At 38.7% G+C, this 23297-nt stretch overlaps 1 protein-coding gene across 1 annotated transcript in view; it reads left to right on the forward strand.

Annotated features, from left to right (window-relative positions):
• USH2A (usherin) overlaps positions 1-23297 on the forward strand; it is a 396109-nt gene that overhangs the window by 338733 nt on the left and 34079 nt on the right. Inside the window, 1 exon segment of the mRNA XM_050894852.1 lies at positions 1898-2252. Coding sequence (XP_050750809.1) covers positions 1898-2252 — 355 coding nt within the window.

A 23297-nucleotide genomic window follows, 5' to 3' on the forward strand; every position in this document is an offset into this window, starting at 1 on the left:
CAATGCAAAATTTTGTACCCCGACTCTTCCAGACATTTTGTTGCAAGAGAGAGAATTGCTAGGGAATCTTTCTTGCCTGTTCTACCTGCCATTCTTCACCCAGTTCTGCCAACCAATTCTCAGTATCAACACATCTTATAATTTGCCTGTTTCACTACACTAGAGACATTGTACCTCAAAACTCTTTTTTTTTTTAAAATCATGCTTTAACCCTTTTAAACTAAACAGTGTCCATATAGCCTGCTTATCTCAGTTTAGCAAAAATTCTTTAGCTTCATATAAGAAAATAATGTATTCATGCATGCCTTATATATGCATATACACAAAGGATGAATAAACAGCTGTGTACACACATGCATTCATTATATTCTTCATATTTGCATGTAAATACCTGGGTATATATTATTACAAGCAGCTAAGATTATCAGTATTAAAAAATTGTTGCATTTTGTATTTTTAAAGTAATTCCTGGGTTGATCTAACAAAATAAAATCTGACAGAATTCTGTGAAATACAGATTTTCTCTTGCCAAAGAAATGTTCTTCAGCTTCTGTGTGTGCGTAGTGATGATGACACCCAGTAGTCAGACAAACCGATTTTACTTCTGCAAATTTGCCCTACTTGCAATAAAAGTGGCAGATAATGTAATTTGTTTTTTGTTGTTGGCATGGAGGGTGAAAGTGCTTTTACGTTCTGCAAAGGCCAAGGTTCCTGTGAAGAGTAGGGGAAATACTTAAATTCATGTGCAGTACAGCACAACCGTCATTGAGATTTATCACAGTGTTTAAATGTAACCAACTTAATTTCACACAAACATTTTTATGCCAAGTGAAAGAATTGATTTGATAACTCTGTTTTGAAGATGAGTGCTTGCGTTATTACAACTGTTGTAAATTATATACTAAAAGGGGCTGAGGATCATCTGTGATCTCCTCTGATACTCAGAATATCACCAGGTCCGACACAAGCAGATCTGTAGTAGGAATGCTACATATGCGTATGTATGTATATGTATGTGTGTGTGTGTATACATACAGATATATACATATATGTACAAAAATAAAAACCCATTGTGCCAAAAGCCTATACAGTGAATTGTCTTCATATATCTTAGGTTTGCATTTTTAAACAAAAACAGCATCGGAAAAAATACGTAGTTTATTACAGAAAGCACTACTTGTGATATTCTAATGAGTTTTTGTGGTGGAGCTGCAAACTCTGCTAAGTTTATGCACAAAGGATTACTTATTCCATTCGCAAGAACAAATGGGATATTTATTGTGAGCAAATCAGAATTTAAAAGTGCACAGCTTTGGTTTTTAGGGCATGATAAAATATTTATCCCTTGTTCACTAGGTAATATTTTTCTCAAGTAAATTGGTTGTAAGTTTTCCATAAATGAGGGATCCTGAGGTGAGTACCTCCATAAATAGTTTGATTTTCAGAAATGTTGAAAACTTGCAGCCGTATTGCAATTCAAGTCATTACTTAGCAACTACATAAGGATTTAAAATTTCATGTTCTAAATTCTGAAAGTCTCATGTCTGATGTGTTCTATCCTAAAAGGACAATATGCTATTGTATTGCTACTCTGCTACTATGGACTGTGACAGCACACTTCTATGACATGTTTTATAGTATTCCTCTAGATAAAGGAGAATAATTAAATGATTGCCTCAAAAATCTCTTCTTCACTACTCAGCACCTAACGCAAGTTCAGGGAAAAGCTTTTAAGATGCAAAGATAGGTAGGCAGTTCCTTGTGTGTGTGTAATGTATAGAAACAAGTTCTGTCCTCTTCTGAGGTACAGGTTGAACTTAGAACTTCAGGATCTACTACCATGGGACTGTTACAGTTATTTTCCATTTTAAACATGTTGCCTTTGATTTAATTTCAGACGTCCTGTGGGCAGTGAAGAAGAGCTGCTTTTGTTCATCTGGGCTGAAGGAGCTTTGGAATTTATTGATGCGTCCGATGCTCTACAGCCTTTTACTCTCTACGAATATCGTGCCAGAGCTCAAAATGCTGTGGGGTCAGTGGACAGCCTGTGGGCTTCAACCCAAACTCTGGAGGCTTCCCCATGGGGCATGGGAGCCCCTTGGGCACAAGCAACAAGTGCATACTCAGTGCAGTTGAACTGGACCCAGCCTGTCTCTCCCAATGGTGTTATATCTCTGTATCGAGTAGTCTATCAAGAAAAACACAGCGATCCAACATTTAGCATCCCAGCTGTTACAGCACTAACCGTAATGGTAAGAACTGGACCACAAAACCAGTTTTAAGTTGTTTTTACTCTGCTTTGATTTCTGGGGTATTTTAAAATCTCATTTAACACTGATTGGAAAAGCGGGGTTTCCAATTGCCAGTAGTTTTGTTGGTTTAAATTTTGTGTTTGGCTGAATGCAGACTGAAATATTTCACGTTAATATCTAATTCCTGGTAGAGGCAAGTAGATTACTCAAAAGCATAGATGAGTCATGTCTGGAGGAATTAAGTACATGCATCTAACTTTGTCAGCCTCGCTCTGAAAATACTGGCCTGCGCTTTTTGTCTGTTGAAATAGTTTCACCGGATCTGCACAAAGAACAATAAAATCAGTCCTCCTTGTATATAATTGTAGTTTTGTAATTCAGTTGGAATCACAAAGTGAATGAATTCATACATGCAATGCATTTGCATGTTCCCTTCATAATTCATCAGTAATAAAAGCAGATCTACTTTTACTTTCATTACATGTACTTATATTAGAATGTTACTTTGCACTGCTAACGTGTCTTTCCCATCAAGGGACTTTCCAGACATGAATGTCTGTAAATATTACATCTCTATTCAGTATGTGGAGGGATAGACTCAGGAAAGGGCAGGTTGTTTTGTGAACTAACAATGTTATGTAAATCAGTGACAGAAGTGGTTATGGTTTGTGCAGTTACCACTGCTCCTCCCACCTATATATTACATTCTAGTCTTTCTATAGAAAGACAGCTTATAGGTAGTTGAACTGAACCGCTGTATATTAGGATAGCTGCTGTACTTGTCTGTCTCCTGAAAATAAGTTTTAGAAAATGTTTAAGGATGTTGTAATAAAGTTGGGTTTCCTCAGCAGTGCCATCTCGATTTCATAAACCTAGAATTTTCCCTAAATGATATTCATAGGCCATGTTTGTATTGAATAACACCAGAAATCCTCTAAATTCTTAATTACCCCAATTATAAAGTATCTGTTTGACAGTCAGGTAGGATCCTAAAGAGCTTTCTCTGAAATACCCAGTAGTAACCTTTAAGGAACTCCCTTAGACAAATCTTGACATGACAAGGTGGGAGAAGTTTCTAGCTCAGTAATCTTACATACTCTTGTGATCATATGGTTCCAAAGCAGTTTTGTGTCTAGCTTCCTGGAAGCCTAAATGGATTAAGTTTGTAATACATCTTTTTCTGAAAAAGAAAACAGGTCCTGAACTGAATGATAGGAATATATACTTTTGGCTTCTGAAATAGTTGCATTTGCATTGTACAGTATGTTAGGTTTTAAAAAATAGATTGCGATTTTAAAGTTATTGAACTTCTGTAGGATTTTGGTACTTAGCTCCCTTAACTTGTTTTAAAAAAAATCATAATTGTGATGGGACACCTAAGATTTCAAAACCAGTGAAATGACAGGGCTTCTCCTAATACTCTGCTTCAGCAGCATGCAATGTGTTGCTGAGCATCAGAATTGACCTGGCCGGTCATGCATTGCAATGTCTTCTAAGCATGCCAACAACAACAGAACATATCCAAGATGGTTGTATTGTGGATAATAAAACCTACCAAAATGGCCTTTTAAATAATGTTGCCACAGTGTGTTTCTTTAGCAGCATCAGTTAAAAGCCTTTTAAATTAACAAGCTATTATTTACTGAATTAGTATTTTCCTGGCTCCAAAATCCTTTGTTTTCCCCAAACACTATCCTGAATCAAAATGACATTCTGGCAGCATAGGTATAGCTGCTCTACTAGTGTTGCAGCGAAGCTGACTTGCATGTTCTTTCTACTGTCGTTTGTCGTGAACATTTATCGATTATTATTTTTGTTACTCTTTTTTATTTTTAAATATTATACTGCCCTTTGGGGAGAAATCTTTCTGCACAGCTCTTCCATCAGTTGCACTCACTTTAAGCTGCTGCAACTACATTAACTCAATGGAGTTTTTGCTGATTTATACCAAGGAGCTGAGATCTGAATCCTACCTCTTCTGAATATAGCAGTACAGCTAAAGCTTTGAATCAAAGTTATTGACATAAAGCGCATGGAGTCCTGTTATCAAAGATATCTTCAGGAGGTCAGGTCAATTATCGCAGCAGGCAAAAACCTGGACACCAACTTTCAAAGTTATAACCCCTTAAAAATAGAATTTTATCATGAAATTGCTGATATACTCTTAACTGTAGCTTTGTGAATGAGACACTTTAATTAAAATGTAATTTTATTGAAGGAACTAGCATTCCAATGATTAAACTTCTGCCCCTTTAAAATATAGCTTTCAGGGGTACTAGGCTAAATCATTTAATCTCCTAAAGCATCTCCATTGGAGCTCCCTCGTGGGATACACCATTAGTCATTCTCTCACACAAGCTTCCATGTTACAAGCAAGACTTAAAGTATTAAGTGAGCAATGAGTTCGGTCCTTTATTTAATCTGTTAGACTCCATTCTTATCCCATTAGATTATTCCAGAAAAAAAGGAGTGCTAGAATCACAGTAGCCAATCTCACCCTTGCTCTTGTCGGTTTCTCCCCGGTTGCCTGCCACAGGACATAAAGCTTGACCAAAACCTAAAGTAGAAATACAATCCTTATGACACTGCAGGATACAAATTAAGGTCTTGCTAATATCCCTGCAGACTGTTCTGATTTGACAGCAGCTTTGTTTCCATCCATTTCCAGAGACAAATGAGAAGCATCTTCTGGGTTTTCAAACCATTTGACAGACTTATCCACTCTACCTTCCCAAAATGCAACTATTCACTCCCCAGTTAAGATGAATTAATGTGTCAAAGGTATGGCTGTCCGGTACCTTAAGGTTATCGGTGACCCCTTGAAATTTTACGCTGCCTATGGAGATAAAAATGAAAACTCAGTTCTGAGAGCAAAAGCTGCTGCCACTCAAACGAAAGGAGGATCTCCCTGCACCGTTAGAAGCAAGTGAAGTACATGTGATCCATTTTGATGCTTCGCAGTTAAAGAGCAGTGTCACCCATTTCCCTAGCTTGTTTGGCTAGGAGTATAGTGACAGATGTTAGGTGACAGCAAGTTAAACTGACATTCTGGTTTATTTGCAGAGCAAAGTCAAGTCAAGACTGGTTACAGCAGTACAAGTGTCTCCCGCAATGTCTTCCCAGTTCATTTTAACCCTCTAAAGCAAGAATGATATTTAGTGTCTTATTGACAGCATTAACATGAGACAGATGTGTTTATAGAGGAATGGATTGACAGTAAGTTCTCATTTACAGAAATCTGCATAAAGTGACTAGATTGTCAAAGCAAGCTTCTCACTCTTGTGAACTTAGGGCTTAAGCTTGTGAACATAGGACCCAGAGCTGATTTCATTATAAAGCCAGTACCTGCCAAATGGCATCAAAGCATCACAGCTCTTTAACTGTTGTATTCCAAATGTTGCTGTGAGGTAAAACTGTGGGTAAGTTTGGACTTTTTCTTGGTAGATGTTTTGTGGATGTGTAATGCTGTTTCCCCCATGACAATTATATCAAGTATTTGGTGGTTTGTCATGAGCAGGAGAATTCAAAGCCAAGAAGATGAGTAAAAAAATGTAAGACTATGTAGCTGTTAGAATGTGCTTGGAGAAGGAAAAGCAGCCAGAGATGAGGGTTATAAAGAAAAATTCTGCCTGCTGTGGGCAGTGACCCCCATTATTATTATGCAGAATCAAGGCCTTGGTGTGTCAAATCCGCCTCAGCGGAGTGTATCTAAAAGTACAATGTGCTTGTTACAGGATGCAAGAGATAGGTGTGAGCATTATAGGCCTTATTCCTGGGCAATCCTACACCTGTGCCTACCTAGAAGCACAGCTCTACTCACAATGTGTTTTGCAGTATGAGGCTTTCAGGCCAAATTTATCCTACAAGGCTTTTTTGGCATAGCTATGTCAGCTTGGGTTGTAAAAAATCAACACATCTCTTAGCTGACATCACTGCACCAGCAAAACTTTTGGTTTGGATGCAGCTATGCTAACAGTTGAGAACACATGTTGGTTTACCTTACGTTATTTGGGGAGATGGTATATAACTACACTGGCCAAGCTCCTCTTGGCAGATGCTTCATCTGTGGTAGGGAAAACTGTAGACATATTGCAGAATAGCAATAATAATAGAGATTTTGGTAGGAGGATGAGGCTTTGGCTTGCATGATTATGTTGTTATAATCAGACAGTAATTTGTATATCAAATATATAACCAGAGTAAAAATAATAAAGTCTACTTGCTGAAAAACTCCATATAAAATATATTATATCAGAAATAATCTTGTGGCCAGTACTGCCATATACATACGCCTCCTATGCATCATTTTACAGATATCTGGAATCTTGCATCCAGAGTTAGTTCCTTTCTATTCGTCACATTCAGAAATACTTAATACATCCATGTGTGATCCTTCATTTCTGTTTCCTTATATAGACCAGTGAACATTTGGCAGCATTAGAGATGAGATACCACATAATTATTAACTTCCTCATACATAACATTATTCAGTAATGCAGTATGCAGGACTGTACATGACACCTTCCTTATAGAAGAAGGAATGAAGATTGTAGCCACAAGAATAAGAAAAAATATGCCAAAGAGAGGGACCAGTGAAACTTTTTTGTACATGCCTATTATTTCACATGCCGGGGAAACGGACTGCACTCTAAGAAAACAAGATGAGAGTAAATGGAGGAATCCCTGCACATGCCATAAATTCAGAAGATGCGCTACTTAGCAAAGAATGAAAGCTGTAAGCGGCAGTGGAGGGCAAAAGTTAATTAGGCTACTGTGCTGCTGTTAATGAGTGGAAAGTAGCCACAACCAGAAACAAGATGGCTGCTCAGCAGTGCCCTAATACAGCCAAAAGATCATATCCTTAACTCTGCAAGGGCTTATGGGTTAGGGGGAAATCATACACAGATGACTAATTTTTTTATGGTTCACAGCCGATCAAAGTGAAATTCAGCAGCTGTTCAGGACAAGTGACCACTCTAACGGCTGTAATATAACCTGCTAAATAGAGAGGGAATTGCATGAGAGCAAGAGGTTAGCTGTGATTATCGGCAGGTGAGTGCTTTATTGAAGTTGAAAGACCATTAACATTGATGGAGTAATTATTTCAACTTGAAAGTAATTACCTTGATGGGTGATAACTTCTCCAGTGTTCCCAGATTTGATTGGACCAAACAATTGTGAACTCTTGAAGCCTAGAAAAATATTACAACAATACTGCAATGTTTAAATTACTGAAACCACTGTTAGAGTATTTTAATTATGCCTAACAGTGAAAAGATTTTAACTTACAACAACTGGTGACCTCTCATGTATAGAGACATTTGCTTTCTAATTCCAATGAAATGACCCACACCTACTATGTGTGTGCTGTATGTGATGGGTTTGCAAATGAATCATTTGATTTAAATGCAGTTTTTAAGATTCAAAGCCTCGTTAGCACAGTTTCAGGAAGGGCTTGTACTGGAATTGCTGTAATTGTTTTATTTGCCAGGAAAGCCCAATAATATAAAATGCTTCCCGTGTTTTAATCTCTAGACCTGTTAAGCTTACACCGGATGAATACAGGACAAGTGCTCCTTCACATTGAAGGCTGCTAAAAAAAAAAAAAGTGTGTGAGGCAATCTGTGTCTCACAGATTCTGTTGTTTCCATGCTGCTGCAGAATATGCTGGATTTGGCACTACAGCTCTGTTTAAATAAGCATTTGGACTGGCACTACGATGCCCCTCCAGAAACTGATTAAGTGCTTCAGTAAGCCCCACCTATCAAGACAGACATGTAGAATTGCCTAATTACAGCAGAAAGGATGAAATGGATAGTTGCACAACTTTGATGATTTTGAAGTACTGTGCTAATAGAACTGGATGAGGATGGTGAGAGAGAAAGAGGCTTCAGCTCTTCTGTTTATACCATCCTTGGTGTAACCAAGGCCACTTCAGTGTCTCCTGGATGCTTTCGGCAGCCACAGAAACATAGCTTTAGACCCTGCTGGAACTCTGCCAAGAATGAAAGAATCCTTGCGAGTTAGCATGCGGGGTAGCAGGGAAAGGTTTATCTGGTGTCTGTGAGGTCTTAATACGTTGTCAGGCAACTGGTGATTTGAATTAGTGAAGGTTACAGCAAAGGAGTTTATTTCATTACATTTTTCTTGAATATTTTCTCCCTAATGCAGTGTGCAACATGAAGTTAACATAACTTTGCCCTTCGATAAATTTTTGGACCAGAAGTAAAAACACCAATAGGGTTATGTCTGACCATGCCTAATCGTACACTCTAGATTGACTAGACCAGATTGCCTGGATCAATAGGTATTTTTTTCTACAAATAAATTAGTTACCTATTTGGAAATATCTGGTGTATTTTATCCTTGGGTTTCTCCTTGTGCAAGATCCAGTTTTCACCCATTCCATAGGTCTTTTTTTGATGAATGAAACACATGTAGAATTAGGTCTTTTGAGGGATATTTACAATGTCTGATTTCAGGCATCTAACCTAGTTAGGAGCATGACTGTCCTCTATAGACCATGAAACCTCCACAACATCTAAGGCATGGACATTTACCGTCCTTGGGCTACAACTGTTCACACGAGACTGCTTTCTTCTGCTGCACTCGTGTGCCACTACTGGCATCTGTCAGTCAAAAGAAGGTGGTTGATTTTAAGCTGATTAATCAGCTGGTCTTTCCTAACCCACACAATGGGTTTATGCAGGTTGACAGATTTAAAAGATGCTACCCTCTGACAGAAAGATGGTGGTGGGCAGCAGTCTGGAAGTGGTAATCTTTTCAGTTTGTGCACCTGCAGTCATAAGAGAATAGGTGACCACTTGACAAAGCCTAAAGGCAGATGCCTAAAGTGAGACTGTATAAATGCTCCATATGCTGTTTCTCTATATATGTTTTTATATATGCTTTATATTTATGTTTTTCTCTACGATGTTTTTCTGTAAGTCTTGCATTTCAGTTGTAAGAAAAAGATCAAGCTAATCAGGCACTGTAGAAAAACACCATTGACAGGATGTTTTCTAATTTGTAAAAACAAAATAAACAAAACAGAAACCGCCACAAACTTTCACCTTATTAAGTAGAATTTGATAGGAAGATATAATATGAGGGACATTCTTCCCTTTGTGCCATGTTGTGTGTGACTGCACTAAATCTGCTTTAAAAACAAGGGTTTGGTAAGCTACAGATGCTTTTTCATATATAAGTAGGAAATAAAAATGGAGAAGGAGGAGGCAGAAATTTGTTGGGTAATATGTACAGCTGTTTTTCAAATTAGATATCTGTTTAAAAACGCTTAATTGGATTTGACTAGATTTTAATTCACGTTTAACCAACATTCTTAAGTGGATGTATCAGGCAACTCCAAGATAACGCTCTTTGTTGGTAAAGTCATAGGGCAGCTTCCTAAAATCCCCAGGGTCATGCCCAACAGCTACAGATACAGGAATGCTTCAGCTGATAATTAGAAAGGCCACTCCCCACCCCCCATCCTATCCCCCTGCCCCACTCCCCTCCACAGATAAGGTCTTTTATTCAAATTGGCTGAGAAGTGTTATGTCATATGCTTATATTTCATAGGGAATTTTAACAAGCAATGGGTAATTTTAATAAACAGAGAATCCTACCTCTTTTTAAAAAAAGCAAGAGCAAGCCATATGACTCATGGGAACTGGTAATATAACATAGAGCCTCGTACCGCTAGGGACTCCATTTGAATCTAATCCAGGTCTACAGCCACCAAAGTCATTCTCATCAAACAGCCGTGGGGTGTCCTACGCGAGATAAGTTTAGTATTCTCAGCTGACCTCCTGTCCTTTCTCTTTACTGCTCCCTTTTGAATCCATTCCCATCACTCAGCTTCACAGCCTCATTCAAGCTCATCTCCCCTACGCTTGTTGCAGTTTCCCATTTTCTGCCTGCCAAGTGACCTCTCTCTCCCCTCCTTTCAGACTTTACAAAAAGCACTGGAATGCATGTACAATCTTGCCACACTCTTTTTTTTAGGGGGCGAAACCCTAATTCCTGCACAGTGCTAAAACATGAGTTCATCAACAGAAAGCTCTTTGGGAGTGGGAATGGGTGTCTGTCTGTTAATTTACAGCACTATATAAATATTATTTTTGAGACTATAATAGCAATTATGGTGAATAGGGGCCAGATGGCCTCTGTATCTAGAAAGCAGAACGGCAGTGTATTTTTAATGGACTTAAATGTTACTTTTTGACAGGAAGCTAATATTAAATTCTATGTTATAGGTGCCTGTCAGGTGAGTATGGTTCTGAGTTTTGGTTTTTGTTACAGTAATTACTAATGTCATGCCTGGATACTTTTGCCCACTAAAGCCTTGTTCTGTGGTGGGGTCTTTGTTGCTGCTTTTTTTTTTTTTTTAAGGATGGTTATTGATCTCTTGCTGAGCTGAGATTTCAGTTTTATGCCAGATAGTTTGATTAATGGGTTGGTTTCTGTAAGTGGACTGAATGGGGATAGGAAGCACAAGCCGCTCATGCCGCCAACCCTAACTCCGTCAAGACGCATAGCTCATTATGAAACAGTTATCAAGTATACATGAAAAATTAATTGGGCTCAGTTTGATTCTGAAAAGGATCAGCTTTCTACTTGGCGGTCCCCCCAATCTTTCCAGATGTTGCACGCTAGCCCCTCGAGAAGCAGCGAAGGGAGATGTATTAATACATTGTATTGATTAGATCAAGACCCCTGACAGTTATTTGTAGAGATACCATCTGGCTGCTGTTCGAATTCCTTCACCAAAAACAGGACGTGACATGTTATTAATCTCAACTCTCTAAGTATAGACAGTTGCCTTTTCTGCTAAACCGCATTTTACCATTCCGTAGGAGATGGAGGCAGACCTGAAGGGTGCTGAAATTAAGGTTATTACACAAATTGAGCCATATGGTCCAAATATTTCAGCAAGAAAATTGCCAGGCAATAAAAATTGCTCCTGCCTTCCTAATGGTGTAAATTACAGTTTAACCATGGCTCTAATGATGTCCTTCTGCCGCGCTTAACTACTGTTACATGAAGGACATTGTTTTAAAAATATAAAAAACAAGTAAATGCCAGCAGCGTGTTTTACAATCTGTTAGTGTGTCATTAAGAACACTGTCAGAATTACATAAACATAATGGCAGGCAACCTAGCATACAAAAGAACGAGTATGGAAATAGAAAGTGTCTTGAAAACTCCTTTAGCTCTGTAATGTCAAGAGCCCTTTCCCTTCTGGAACTTTTCCAGTATGGGAAAACGTGGTTGCTTATTTATTCCAGTTCTCACACAGGCTCTGATGGCGATTTAAAAACAGAAAAAAAATACTGAATATTCTGATGCATTTTGAACAGGTGACAATGGAGGGGTATAAATTTACTATCACATTATACTGTAACTGTATATAAAGTTAACTGGGTATGAAAAAGGAATCCAAAATGTGACTCTCTTTTCAAACTGAAGCATTGTTTTTATTCTTTTGGATCATAATGGGACTTTCTGTTGTTTTTCAGACTGTTTGGAGAATTGCAGTGTATTAAAATGGTTTCAAAGCTCAAAAGCTCTGTGAATTCTACTAACAGAGTTAGCAATCCTAAAAATTTGTTTATTAAAAATAGCTGTAACTGCGTTGTTATTGAAAACAAAACGAAAGTAGTTATCCAGTCAGCAGATGCATTACTGACTGATTCTGGTGATTCATCATACAATGTGGAAATTAAATTGTAAATAAATGAAGTGAATAATTAGCCAATGAGACTTCATTTCAAAAACACTCACTATTCAGTTTGTAAAGGAAAAACTCTGAGATGGCCATACAAAGAGGAAAAATCACATAAGTTTATAATAAATGCTATTTGGAATATTAACCACTTCTACTTTAAACCATGTGCAGGTTTTAATAGTTCATATATGCCAGACCTTTTGGTAAAATAACCTAGCACAGCCACGTTACCAGCTTGGGATCTGGCTGACTGGGTGCACATCAGCGGTTCAGGGGTGGTGCACTTGGAGCGGTCTGTACCAGTTTTGTAGAAGTGGCTGCTGGAAACCAAGGGGTCCTGCGCCCCACCGCTTCCACCCCTCCCTCTCTTGGACCGTGTCGCTCTGGGTCTGCTGAGCAGGTGGACCTGCTGCTTCCCCCACCCATGCACCTTTGGAGGCAGAAACTTCCACACCCTTGCAAGGGCACCCAGTTCCTGCTGGATCTTCATGCTGGTTGAAATGCATTTTGACCATGTTGAAAACACAACTGAGCAATGTTGAACAGACGAATGGAAGAAGGAAGATTGCGAGCTAGCTGACTGGGTTGGCTGGTTGGTGAAGGAGCTGACAGGCAGCTCTTGCATTTGTCTTCAAACCTAGCACAGTTTCTGAATCATAGGAAGATCTCATTTGTGTATGGAACAGGGAAAAGATGACAGGGGACTTTTACTCTTGACAAATTTAAATTGAGCCCAAACCAGACAGCTAATCAGATTCAATAAACTTCAAAACAGTCTTTATATCTGTCCTTCCTGCTTCTCAGTACCAATATGATCACAAATGAAAGCACCGAAACATGAGTAATTCACGGTTGGTTGGTTTCCAAAGAAATCAAAGGCAGAAAGTAGTAGACTCTTGTGAGGATGGTAGTCCGAAAACTTCCTATGTACAATGCATGGGGTTAGTTTACATACATGTAATCTGTATTAGGAGGAAACAAAGTCCAATTTATGAGTTTATCCCATCACAAACTACAAGTATTTCCCTCAACATCTTGAAATTTTTATCTGACCAAAGTTACAGAAATGCATGGCAAATGGGATCTGGAGCATCTAAGTGTATTGTACTCTACTCACATGCACCTGTAATGGATGGATTATATTGTTTAACTGTAAAAAATGTATTGTATTTTTAAGTCTGTTTCTTTAGCATTCATCAAATAAAATCTCTTCAGTCTTTAAAGAAAGAGAGAGATTGGTACAGATGTCCCTCCACCAGCATCTGACAGGCTGGAAGATTTGGAAAGGATATGCTCATTGAACTGCTTTATGAGTGCCAAGAAAAACTATGAGCATGGAGAGAAGGTTTCTACCTGTGAAGTGAAGGGCTTGCTGGAAGAACTCCTGCCAAAGTTGCTACTGGATTCAGAGAAATTTTTCTCACCTTATTAGCAGGTGCCATGTTACAGCCTTTAGGGCATCAAACATCATTTGCTATACCTCTGGCAACTGCAGGCTGCTTTACTCCCTCCACCAAAAGTGTGGAAACTGTTTCTTCCTCCCTTCCTTTCCCTTCACAAGCCTTCCTTTCTAAGGGCACATTTAGAGACTACAATGAGTGATACAGGGAGCAGGAATTAATTCCCATCCTGAGGGTCTAGTAGAAAATAACTTCTATCTTTTTCAGATTTTTGTTAGGAACTTGTTTCTATTTCCAGCTATTCTGTGGGTCCTGCAGTCCTTACAACAGGCAGGACACTGCTTCAGTCAGGTAATGTCCTTTAAAGGTCTTATATTACTGGAGGCTGTGTAGTTACGCAGGCAAAGCCTTAGGAGATAAACAACACTTACATGTCCACTTCAGGCAACCTATGACTGGCGCAAGAGCAGCAGCTGGACCTGCAGCACAGTATCCTCCCCTAAACTCTTTGACTTTGCAGCTGTAGGATGTCTTTTTTAAACTAATCCATGGCTGCTCCACCTTCCTTCTTTATGTAGCATCTATGTCTTCTAAACACTTCTGAGCCCACACCACCCTAACATAGAGACGATGTTCCTGCTGGGGTATGGTCCATCTGAATGAGACCCCTGGAGTGTGTGTTGTCTGTGTGCCAAAAGGACTGCGAGGAGTCGTATATTCACAACAGGAAGATGAACAGAGGTCCCAGTATCTATTTAACCTGCTGGGGCATATCACAAATCATTGCTCATTTTGCTTCTGAATTTTGCTCCACGTATTTTTCCAAGTCCGTTTCCTGCAGGTTTGAATGCACCGATTCTTTTTTCCCATCCAGAGCAGAGTTCCTAGCCTGAGCCAAATCCTCCATGCAGTGTGGACATGCCACTCTAGTGGCTGCAAAAAAGGCACCAAGTTTACAATTGTCCCACAAAATCAGAATTGCAAATGCAGATTTAATATAGCAAGAGAGTGAGGGAAGTCGACTCCTTGCAGCAATAAGTTTTCTGTATTTTTGCTATAAAGAAAACTTTACGCTGCACAAACAAAATGAATGAAACTTTGCAGAGCTCTTATATTTCAACAGACTTTAAAAAAGAATTAATGAGAAGTCTGGAAGACATCTTTTCCCAGATGAAGTGAAGTATTATTCTTGTCATTATGGTATCATAAAATTATTTTTTATTGTTTTTTCTTCAGGGGTTCAAGACAGATGATAATTTAGATTTTCTCTAATGCTAGTCTATGCTAGGAATGCTAGACCTGTGATGTACCAATAGATCACAAGATTTATGCTACAGTTGTAGCTTAAGACAGTGACATATTTAAGTGCTGTGCTTAATGTTACTGGAAAGTCCTGGCCTAAAAAGACTGAATAGAGACCCTGAGAGCAAATGAGAAGAAAAACATCACCTTTTCCACCAGGTAACACAACAGTTTGAGCTCTAGTTGCTTTGATGTCAAATACAGTGCCCTCTTTGAGGACAAACAGAGGTGACAACATGTGGCTTTTAAAATAGGACAGTTCTGAGACAAAAATTTGCAACAGCTCTTTAGCATACTGCATTTTTTTGTCTTTCTGGTCCTGCATAGAAGCATCGCAACACTTTCAATTGCTTTGTTAACAAACCCCTGTAATGATATTTGTTTTGAGGGTGTTAATGGAAATTTCAAACTACACTGACTTGAGTAACATCATCTCAGACTGAAGATCATTGCCAACATGTTGACCTATGCATGGAAATCAGGAGTCAGGGATGCTTGCTTCAATATTATGGATTAACTAAACCCAATCCCTGTTCTGGTTGAATGCCATCTACATACACCATTTAGTTCTGTTCTTCTACTCATGAAGACCCTGATCCAGGATCCTTGAAAAGGCGAAAGGAAGCTTCCGTTGATTTTGAAGTGTTTTGAAACAGCTGCAGTTTAACTTCTGAAGCTACCAATAGCTTTCTGTTTCACCTTAAGAAAAAAGAAAGAGTTCACCTGTATGGTCTGTTGCTGTGTGCTGATTGAAAATGTTCTCACTGGCTTCTTGGCTTTTTGAGTCTTAAGTGAATTTAAGCAAAATTCACAGCTCTGAATTCTAAAAACTTACTTTAGATGGCCAATGCAGGCTAATCTGTCTAATCTGTCTTGAGAGAGAGTGAGGCTTCTCCGACAGGCTATTCAAAACAGAAGTTAAACATAAACATCTGACTTTCCCTTTGGAGGAACCCCCCTTCCTCTGCACAGAGTATAGAGAATAACTGAGGACACTAGCTACACAAGTTTTGTGTCAGAATGTAGGTGCTCTGACTATTTCCCATAGTGTCTATCTTCATCTCTGAGCACTTGAATGCATTTACAAGTTTGGCCCAAAATGACTAAATTGTAGTAATTTCTTTTGGGATTGCTCATTTATAACATGCATACATGCAGCTAATCAATAGATGAGACAGTGAAACTAGTGGATTTACAAGTTAATATCCTGGAGTCAATAATGTGCTGTAAAGATATTTTCAATTCTGAAATCAGCACTATTTGTTTTATACTAAGCTTAGCTATATACCTGTTCACTTAGTGGTCTATTTTAATTCCCCAAGTAACTTAAATATCCAAGGAAAATACAGAATCTGAACTAAACTTGTTATGCTTCAGTTTTCAAGTAGTATTTCGGTATTTACGTCTTTCATCTCTTCCCTAACTACCGCATCTTGCTAGTGCAAGTCACAAGCAGCTCAGACTTTCTTCTCTGCTGGCAGGAGCTTTGCACTGAGAAGCCCAAGCCACACTAGAAAGGACGAATGAATGTGTAACCACGTGAAAAGACATGATTAAAGATTCTATTTTATTTATGCATTAACGTTTAAAAGTGAAGCTAGCTAGCTGCTTTTCCTGTTCACACTGCAGCAGATTTAGCTGTCTACTTTTATGTGTATGTATATGAACTTAGTGTTGGTCTGACAGCATAGAAAATGGGAATGGGCAGTCTGCAGACAGCTTCATATGCTGCCTAAGGTGAGTTTCTTTCCAATGGTGTGCCTTAAGAGGCTTAAGCTAGAGGGAATGGTAGCCATATGATCCTAGGAGGATCTGGAAGTTCATCCATCCACTGGGTTCACTTGGTTTCAAGACACTAAACCTTCAAGCAGCTTCTCTTCTAGTTACTCTACCAAACTCTACAACCGCTCTTTCTTCTTGTCTTCTTTTCAACCCTTTTCTTGGTGTGGAGTTGATTCTGAGCCTTCATATGGCAAGACATAGCTGCTAAGGGCCACAACAATATATAACTTAATCTTTATTGGACCTCATTATTTTCATCAGCAGTGCAGTCCATAGCGGCTGCAATGGGAAAACAAGATTTTTGTTCCTCTGACCACCACGTGACACAGGGGCTTTTCAGGCTACTTGTTGAGGCTTTCCACTAGCTTATACGGCCAGTAGGGGCAGGGATCCCCTGTAGTAATCCCCTACTCCAAACTTGGGGGAACATCCCGCAAGTTCTGGAAGGAAGGTGTCAGATCTCTGAGGAACCTGTCAGCATTTTGATGGGAAGCTGTGCTTTGCTGAGGAATACGTCCCCAAAGCATACACCTAAATATATGTCTAATCAATATCCCCTGCTAACATTCAGAAGATAGGCTGAACTTTCCTCCAGCTACAGAAGAGAGAGAGGGCATCCCTACCTGCATAAGCAGTGTGCTTCTGGCCTGCCGCTAAGAGTGACTGCTCTGTACAAAAAGGTGCGGAGCGAATCTCTTTCTCCTGGCATGGATTGGCATAACTGGACTGCACCTTTCCCAAACTGCTACCTGCACACTCCCATTTACTTTCAGCCTGTCTCTCTTTGGAGAGCGGGTATTTTCATGTAGGACGTGTAAAGCATTAAGGGAAGGAATGAAAAACCTGGTGAAGGAAAGGCTTTCAAGAGATAGGGGTTTGTATACTTTTCGGCCCATCATTTTTTAAAATACCCAGTTCGTTTTGAAGGTGACATTTTAAGTTCAGCCACATATTCAGACTAAACTTTGGCCTTTATAACGTAGCTCCAAGTAAATTGTTTATGCTTACCTTTTAATATCTCTCAGAAGCGATTACATACATAGCAGGCAAAGTTTGAATGAAAAGCTAGGACTGTTCAGTACAGGGCAGAGTAAAAAAGAATAAAACAGTAGGAAGTAAAAACCTTTTAGTCTCCTTTAAAATGTTGCTTTTATTTTCCATTGTGTTGGCAGAAAGCAGGGATTTAAAGCTGTGAATTGCCTTGAGGCTGTGTTATCTTCCTCTACTTAGCAGCAGTTAGAACTGCTCTTTTTTGCATCTGTTGGGTGAGAGAGACAAGGACTCCGAATGATAGAGAAAAGGGAATAAAGTAAGCTTGCATTTAACAATAATATGACACATCTATTGTACCTGTGTAAAATGGGATCTAAACCAATAATGATAGTTTCCTGAAGCTGCACACAGTAACACAGGGGGATATCCTGAGACTTAATTAATTAATGTTTGTAACACCATGTGAGATCCTATGATGAAAAGTCATATATAACTGCAAAGTCTTAGTTTTATGGAGCACAACTGACATTCAGTGGCATTTTCAAGGAAAATGATGTGGGAGTTCACCTGCAATCCATGTTAAGATTCAGATTGTCCTTGTACAAGTCCCCTTAAAGATTTTATTCAAACTTTTTTTTCTCTTTACATTTCTTTTTCCCCATTATGGCTGTTGAGCTGTGCAAAGGCAAAAATTGAAAATAATTGCTTTTATAAGGGAAAAATAAGGAGTTTCCCCTCTCTGGTTTCCATTCAACAAAAACACAGCCAAACTGTCTTTTTCAAATTTTACAGAAAATAGAAACCTTCAGATAATGTGCCCAGGTCATTTTAAGATCAGATGGGAGAAGTTTTACAGTGTTCAGAGCCACTTTTCTTCACAATATCTTGTATGATGTAATTTGAAAGGAGATGAAGGCGGTGGCTTATGGCACAGATATATGTAGTCACAAATGTCATAGAGGAGCAATGTGAGTGCTTGAAAAACAAAACTTCAAAAGAAACCAAAGGCCAAAACATTTAATAATGACAAGGGCATGTTCTTTCTACAACAAAGCAAAACTGATTGCCACACGATACCTTGAGTTGAGAAGTTCAGGTACATAAATTATCCCTTTTTATGGATAACAAAAACATCCACGGTTTCATTAGGTTGGTTTAAAATTACAGAAGCCCTTCTGCAAAACACCTGCCACTCTGGACCTTACTAGAAAAAAAAAAGATTTGAGACTAAGAAGGCACCGACTGCACTGATGTGGCAGTCCAGATTTTGTTTGTTCTGACAAAAGCATCTAACTTCATTCTGGCCATCAGCCAATATATCAAATGGAAAATACGGTTTACGGCATTAGGAAAAATATAACATTAACCTGCTAATGCTCCATATTAAGGGATGTACCCCTTACCATTTGCAGGTTTGAGCCCTTAGGCTCTAGCTGCTGTTTTACAGCAGCAGTGGTTTTTCTTTCTTTTGCCGTGCCTACAGACAACAAAGAACAAATCCATGAGAGGAACACCATTCCTAAATGTTAACGAATAGTGGATGGAAAGTTGCTGCTCAGCAGGAGCACTATGTGTGGTACTTATTTTAAACATATTCCTGGAGTTCAGCTGTATGAGTGCACTAGTTGTAATGTAGAGATACAAACCCCAGCCAGAGTCTGCTTGCTTGCCTTTCCTAGCTTTTTACCTTCCCTGAAGACATGGTTCTATCCCAGATTATAAAGCTCCACCTGAAGGATCATTCATTCCCATTCCCCTTCTGACCAAGGCAGACTCAACAAATTGCAAGTTCTGCAATGCCTTGATGAGTTTATGCAGATTCCAGATTACGCAGTGTGTGAATTTGGACCATCACAAAAACCTCCCACCTCAGTCCTATAGGGTGTGACATCATTGCTTTAATATGATGCTGGATTTCATTATACCACGAAGTCTTTGCTGATTTATCGGCTCTATCCTCTTTCACTCCCGTCAGCTCTCCACAAAACCCCACTCAGCTGAAGACCAGAACATACAATGTATGTGCATTTTACTGAGGGTGACACATAATTGTTTTTTAGTGGGGTTTAAGTATTTTCTCTCATGCTTTCTTGTATCTCAAATAAATAGTATTAAAATTTTTGCTTCAGATTCTGCCTGTCTTATTTTGAAGAGAAACTTAGTCTAGTTCTTCGTATCCAGAACGATTATTGAAAGCAAAAAGTGTCATTCAGGTTAAGTCAGGATGGCAGATTTGAAATGACCAAAACCAAAGTTTGGGGGAAACAGTCCCGTCAGGTATCTAGTTTATAAAAAAGAGTTACGTCTTTCCTTCTCCATCACCTTCTCATGATGAGGAATAATAGACATGGTTTAAAGTGAAAAAATGTGGGGGAAAAAAAAGAAAGAAGGTGCAAAACTATAGTTTATTATACTGTAGGTCTTGTGAGTGTTGTTAGAGATAAAATATTAATGTTAGGAAAACATGTTGACATCGTCCTCTAGATGGTTTCTATAGTGGAATGTCATGTCATTGATATTTTGGTTTATTTGATTTATTTAGTCATGCAGGAAAATATCTTTTTGGATTTCAATATTTCTTAGTACAAATTAGACAAATACAGATGCAAATATATTTTTGAGAAGGTGGCACTCAGCAATGTTTGATGAATTTTAAATAAATAATTATGAAAGAAGAGAAAAGAAAAGAAAAGAAAAGAAAAGAAAAGAAAAGAAAAGAAAAGAAAAGAAAAGAAAAAAGAAAAGAAAAGAAAAAGAAAAGAAAAGAAAAGAAAAGAAAAGAAAAGAAAAGAAAAAAGAAAAGAAAAGAAAAGAAAAGAAAAGAAAAGAAAAGAAAAGAAAAGAAAAGAAAAGAAAAGAAAAGAGAAAAGAAAAGAAAGAAGAGAAGAGAGGAGAGGAGAGGAGAGGAGAGGAGAGGAGAGGAGAGGAGAGGAGAGGAGAGGAGAGGAGAGGAGAGGAGAGGAGAGGAGAGGAGAGGAGAGGAGAGGAGAGGAGAGGAGAGGAGAGGAGAGGAGAGGAGATCTTATTTTACTGAAATAGCATGGAGAAGGCTACTGAAGTGTTGACTTTGCCCAAAGAGGTTTTTTTAAGGTTTTACCAGCAAAAATGTAGCATTGTTGGTGGTTTAAAAGTGTACTGCTACCCAAAGGCGAGCACAGTGACTGAATTCAACTTGCTAAATGCGCTCGATTTCATTTTAATGTGCAATGCATCCTAGTTTTCTTTGTGGTGCTTTGTTTCAAGTCAAAGCTGGGGATTCAGACGCCCGGTGAGACTGCAGCAGGTCCCCAGGTGTGCCGGCAAAGAAAACTGTCTACTGTGAAAATAGGCACCAACTCCACTGGACAGATTCAGCTACATGCAATTCACAGCTCCTTACATGCTCTGCCAGAAAGGAGGAAAATGAATTGCAATGTAATATTTCTGTATCAGGTATTAATTGTTATTTGCAGAACATTTTAAACTTAGATTACTGCTGCTTCTAAAGGTTTCTCCCTGGTATAGTCCACGAGCCCATGTAGGACTATTCACACAGGAAATGATTCAGTTATGTGCTGAGTGAAACAGGGTGTGCAAATTAGGGTTTTTTTATTAAAAAAAGCTGCTAGCATGATACTGTTAGGAAAGGATGGGAACACGGAGTCACAGAGGATAGACAATTAGCATTCTCTGATGCTGATGGCAAAACTACCGTTTGTTTTAAAAATAAATTACAAGAAGATTCTTAAAGTTGGGAAAAAAAGCATTAAGTTTGCCAGGAATCTCAAGGAAAGAATATTTTATGATTGTGTAATCAAAGCTTATGTTTTAATAAAGAAGCTATTTTATGTACTTAACTGTGTAACTTGAATCTATTCTAATATATTTTTTACATAACTTTTCCTAAATTTATTTATAAAAAAGCAAGCTCAAATATAATGAATTCTTGGATGTCATTTCCTAGCCACTGTACAAGAAAAGACTGCATCGATCCACCTCAGGGCTGGGAAAGGAAGAGTGGCTTCTTTTGTCTCAACCAAAGACAATTTGGAAGAATATTCCCAGGGCAAAAATGTTTCAAAATTATTTTAGGTTTAATAAGGAAATGTCTGGTTTTACAAACGTAAAAATTTTATTTAAATTTTTATTTAGTTTTCTTTCATACTACTTCTTTTTATGTACCATAAAAACTATCATCCCCAATGTGGTACGTGTTACTGCTATTGAAGGCCTGCTGGGTAATATCAAATAATATAACAATGATTCAAAATGAAAAATATGTGTTGAAAGGCAATTTTAAAATTCTATAAATGAAATGCGAAGTTCTTAAAATGTAAAATTTTAAGAGTGAAATTTTCAAAAAAAATTTAATGAAAAAATCTAAAATTATTTTTTACACAAATTGGGAGGAAAATAAATAGTACAACATCAATTTCTGGTAAAAATGGAAATTCTGGTCACCTCTAGGCAAGATAATTTCTGGTAAAATGAATAACACTTTGGTTTGTTTGCCTAACCTTTCAGATTTTTCAGTACTACCATGGGAATAATTTATATTCCAGTCCACACTGCTACAGGAAGGGACTCATAGATTGCTTGTGTATCCGTAAGTTATATCCTTGTGAATTTGAGCATAAGGCTTTCGGAATAGAGTAGATTTTTTAAATGAAAAAGACACAGTGTGCATGATATAAGCCTGAGAAGGAAGGCAACTCAAAGGACAAGTTAGTGATTGCATATGAATATGAATATGAACTCAGTGCAACTTTTAGAGTGAAGGCAGGGGCTAAGAAGTAGGCTGGGAAATAAGAGTGAACATCAGAGTCAAGGTGCAAGCGCTCCCAGTGCTCTGCAGAAAATGGCAAAGAATCTGGATTAGATGGGGAACTGGATAAGAGGATAACGACAAAGGTGAGGATAAACTGAGTGTCTTAGTAAAACCCCAAGCATTCCCTGTCACTTCTGTCATTTGTGGAGGAATCTGTTTGACTTCCTTGATGGAGAATTTGAAAATTGGCGTTGGAGGATGGTCGGATTAACGTTCTGACTGCCAGGAGACCATCGCTTTCTCCTCCCTTGTCCAGGGAGAGTTCAGCATCTCTGCCTCTGTAGACAAGGGAATGTCATACTGAATTACCTTCCCATCATTTATGTCTGCAGGTTATGAAACAATAGGTTTGGATCCCTGTACCACTACTACCATTAGCAGTGTGGTAGTGTCTGATCCACTGCGTTTAGTTAGAGACTCACAGAAAAAATGAGCTAGCTTTTTAATGAGATATCAACGATACCTGCCAAATAGGGATTACTGTACAAAGAGAAGATAGGGAGAGAGAAGAAACCAAAGCCTAACCTTAACATGACTGGTGACGACTTGCTGAGTTTTGATGATTACCCCTGAAGAAGGGACAGATACTCAAGCTACCTGTTGGGCAGCTCTTCAGTGGTTCACAGATCTTCTGATGTATCCGTCACGTTTTGAACTCATGCCCTGAGACCTGGACAACTGGGTAAGCTGGCCTGCCTTGAAAAAAGAGGAAAAGCCCAGAGTGACACCACCAGAAAGTGCTGCTTCATCAGATCAATAGATTCAAAGATGACTAGGTTGTGTAGCTGTATGCAGTTTAAACATTTGTGCAGGGGGTCCACCCGCGCAGAGTATTATTGACAGCTACAGATCAATGCTAATTTTTGATCATTTTCAACCTACAAAGACCTCTTGACCCTGTTGCCACCTTAGGGGCACTTCAAGTAGTCAAAAGCAATCACAGTAGGCAGTGTAAAATCATCAGACCCTTGAAGGCTGTGCAGCCTTGCCTGTGCCCGGGAGGAGGACCAAGAGGTGGCGAGGAAGGCAGG

Source organism: Gymnogyps californianus, chromosome 3 (assembly GCF_018139145.2).
Source record: "Gymnogyps californianus isolate 813 chromosome 3, ASM1813914v2, whole genome shotgun sequence".
Classification (NCBI taxonomy): domain Eukaryota; kingdom Metazoa; phylum Chordata; class Aves; order Accipitriformes; family Cathartidae; genus Gymnogyps; species Gymnogyps californianus.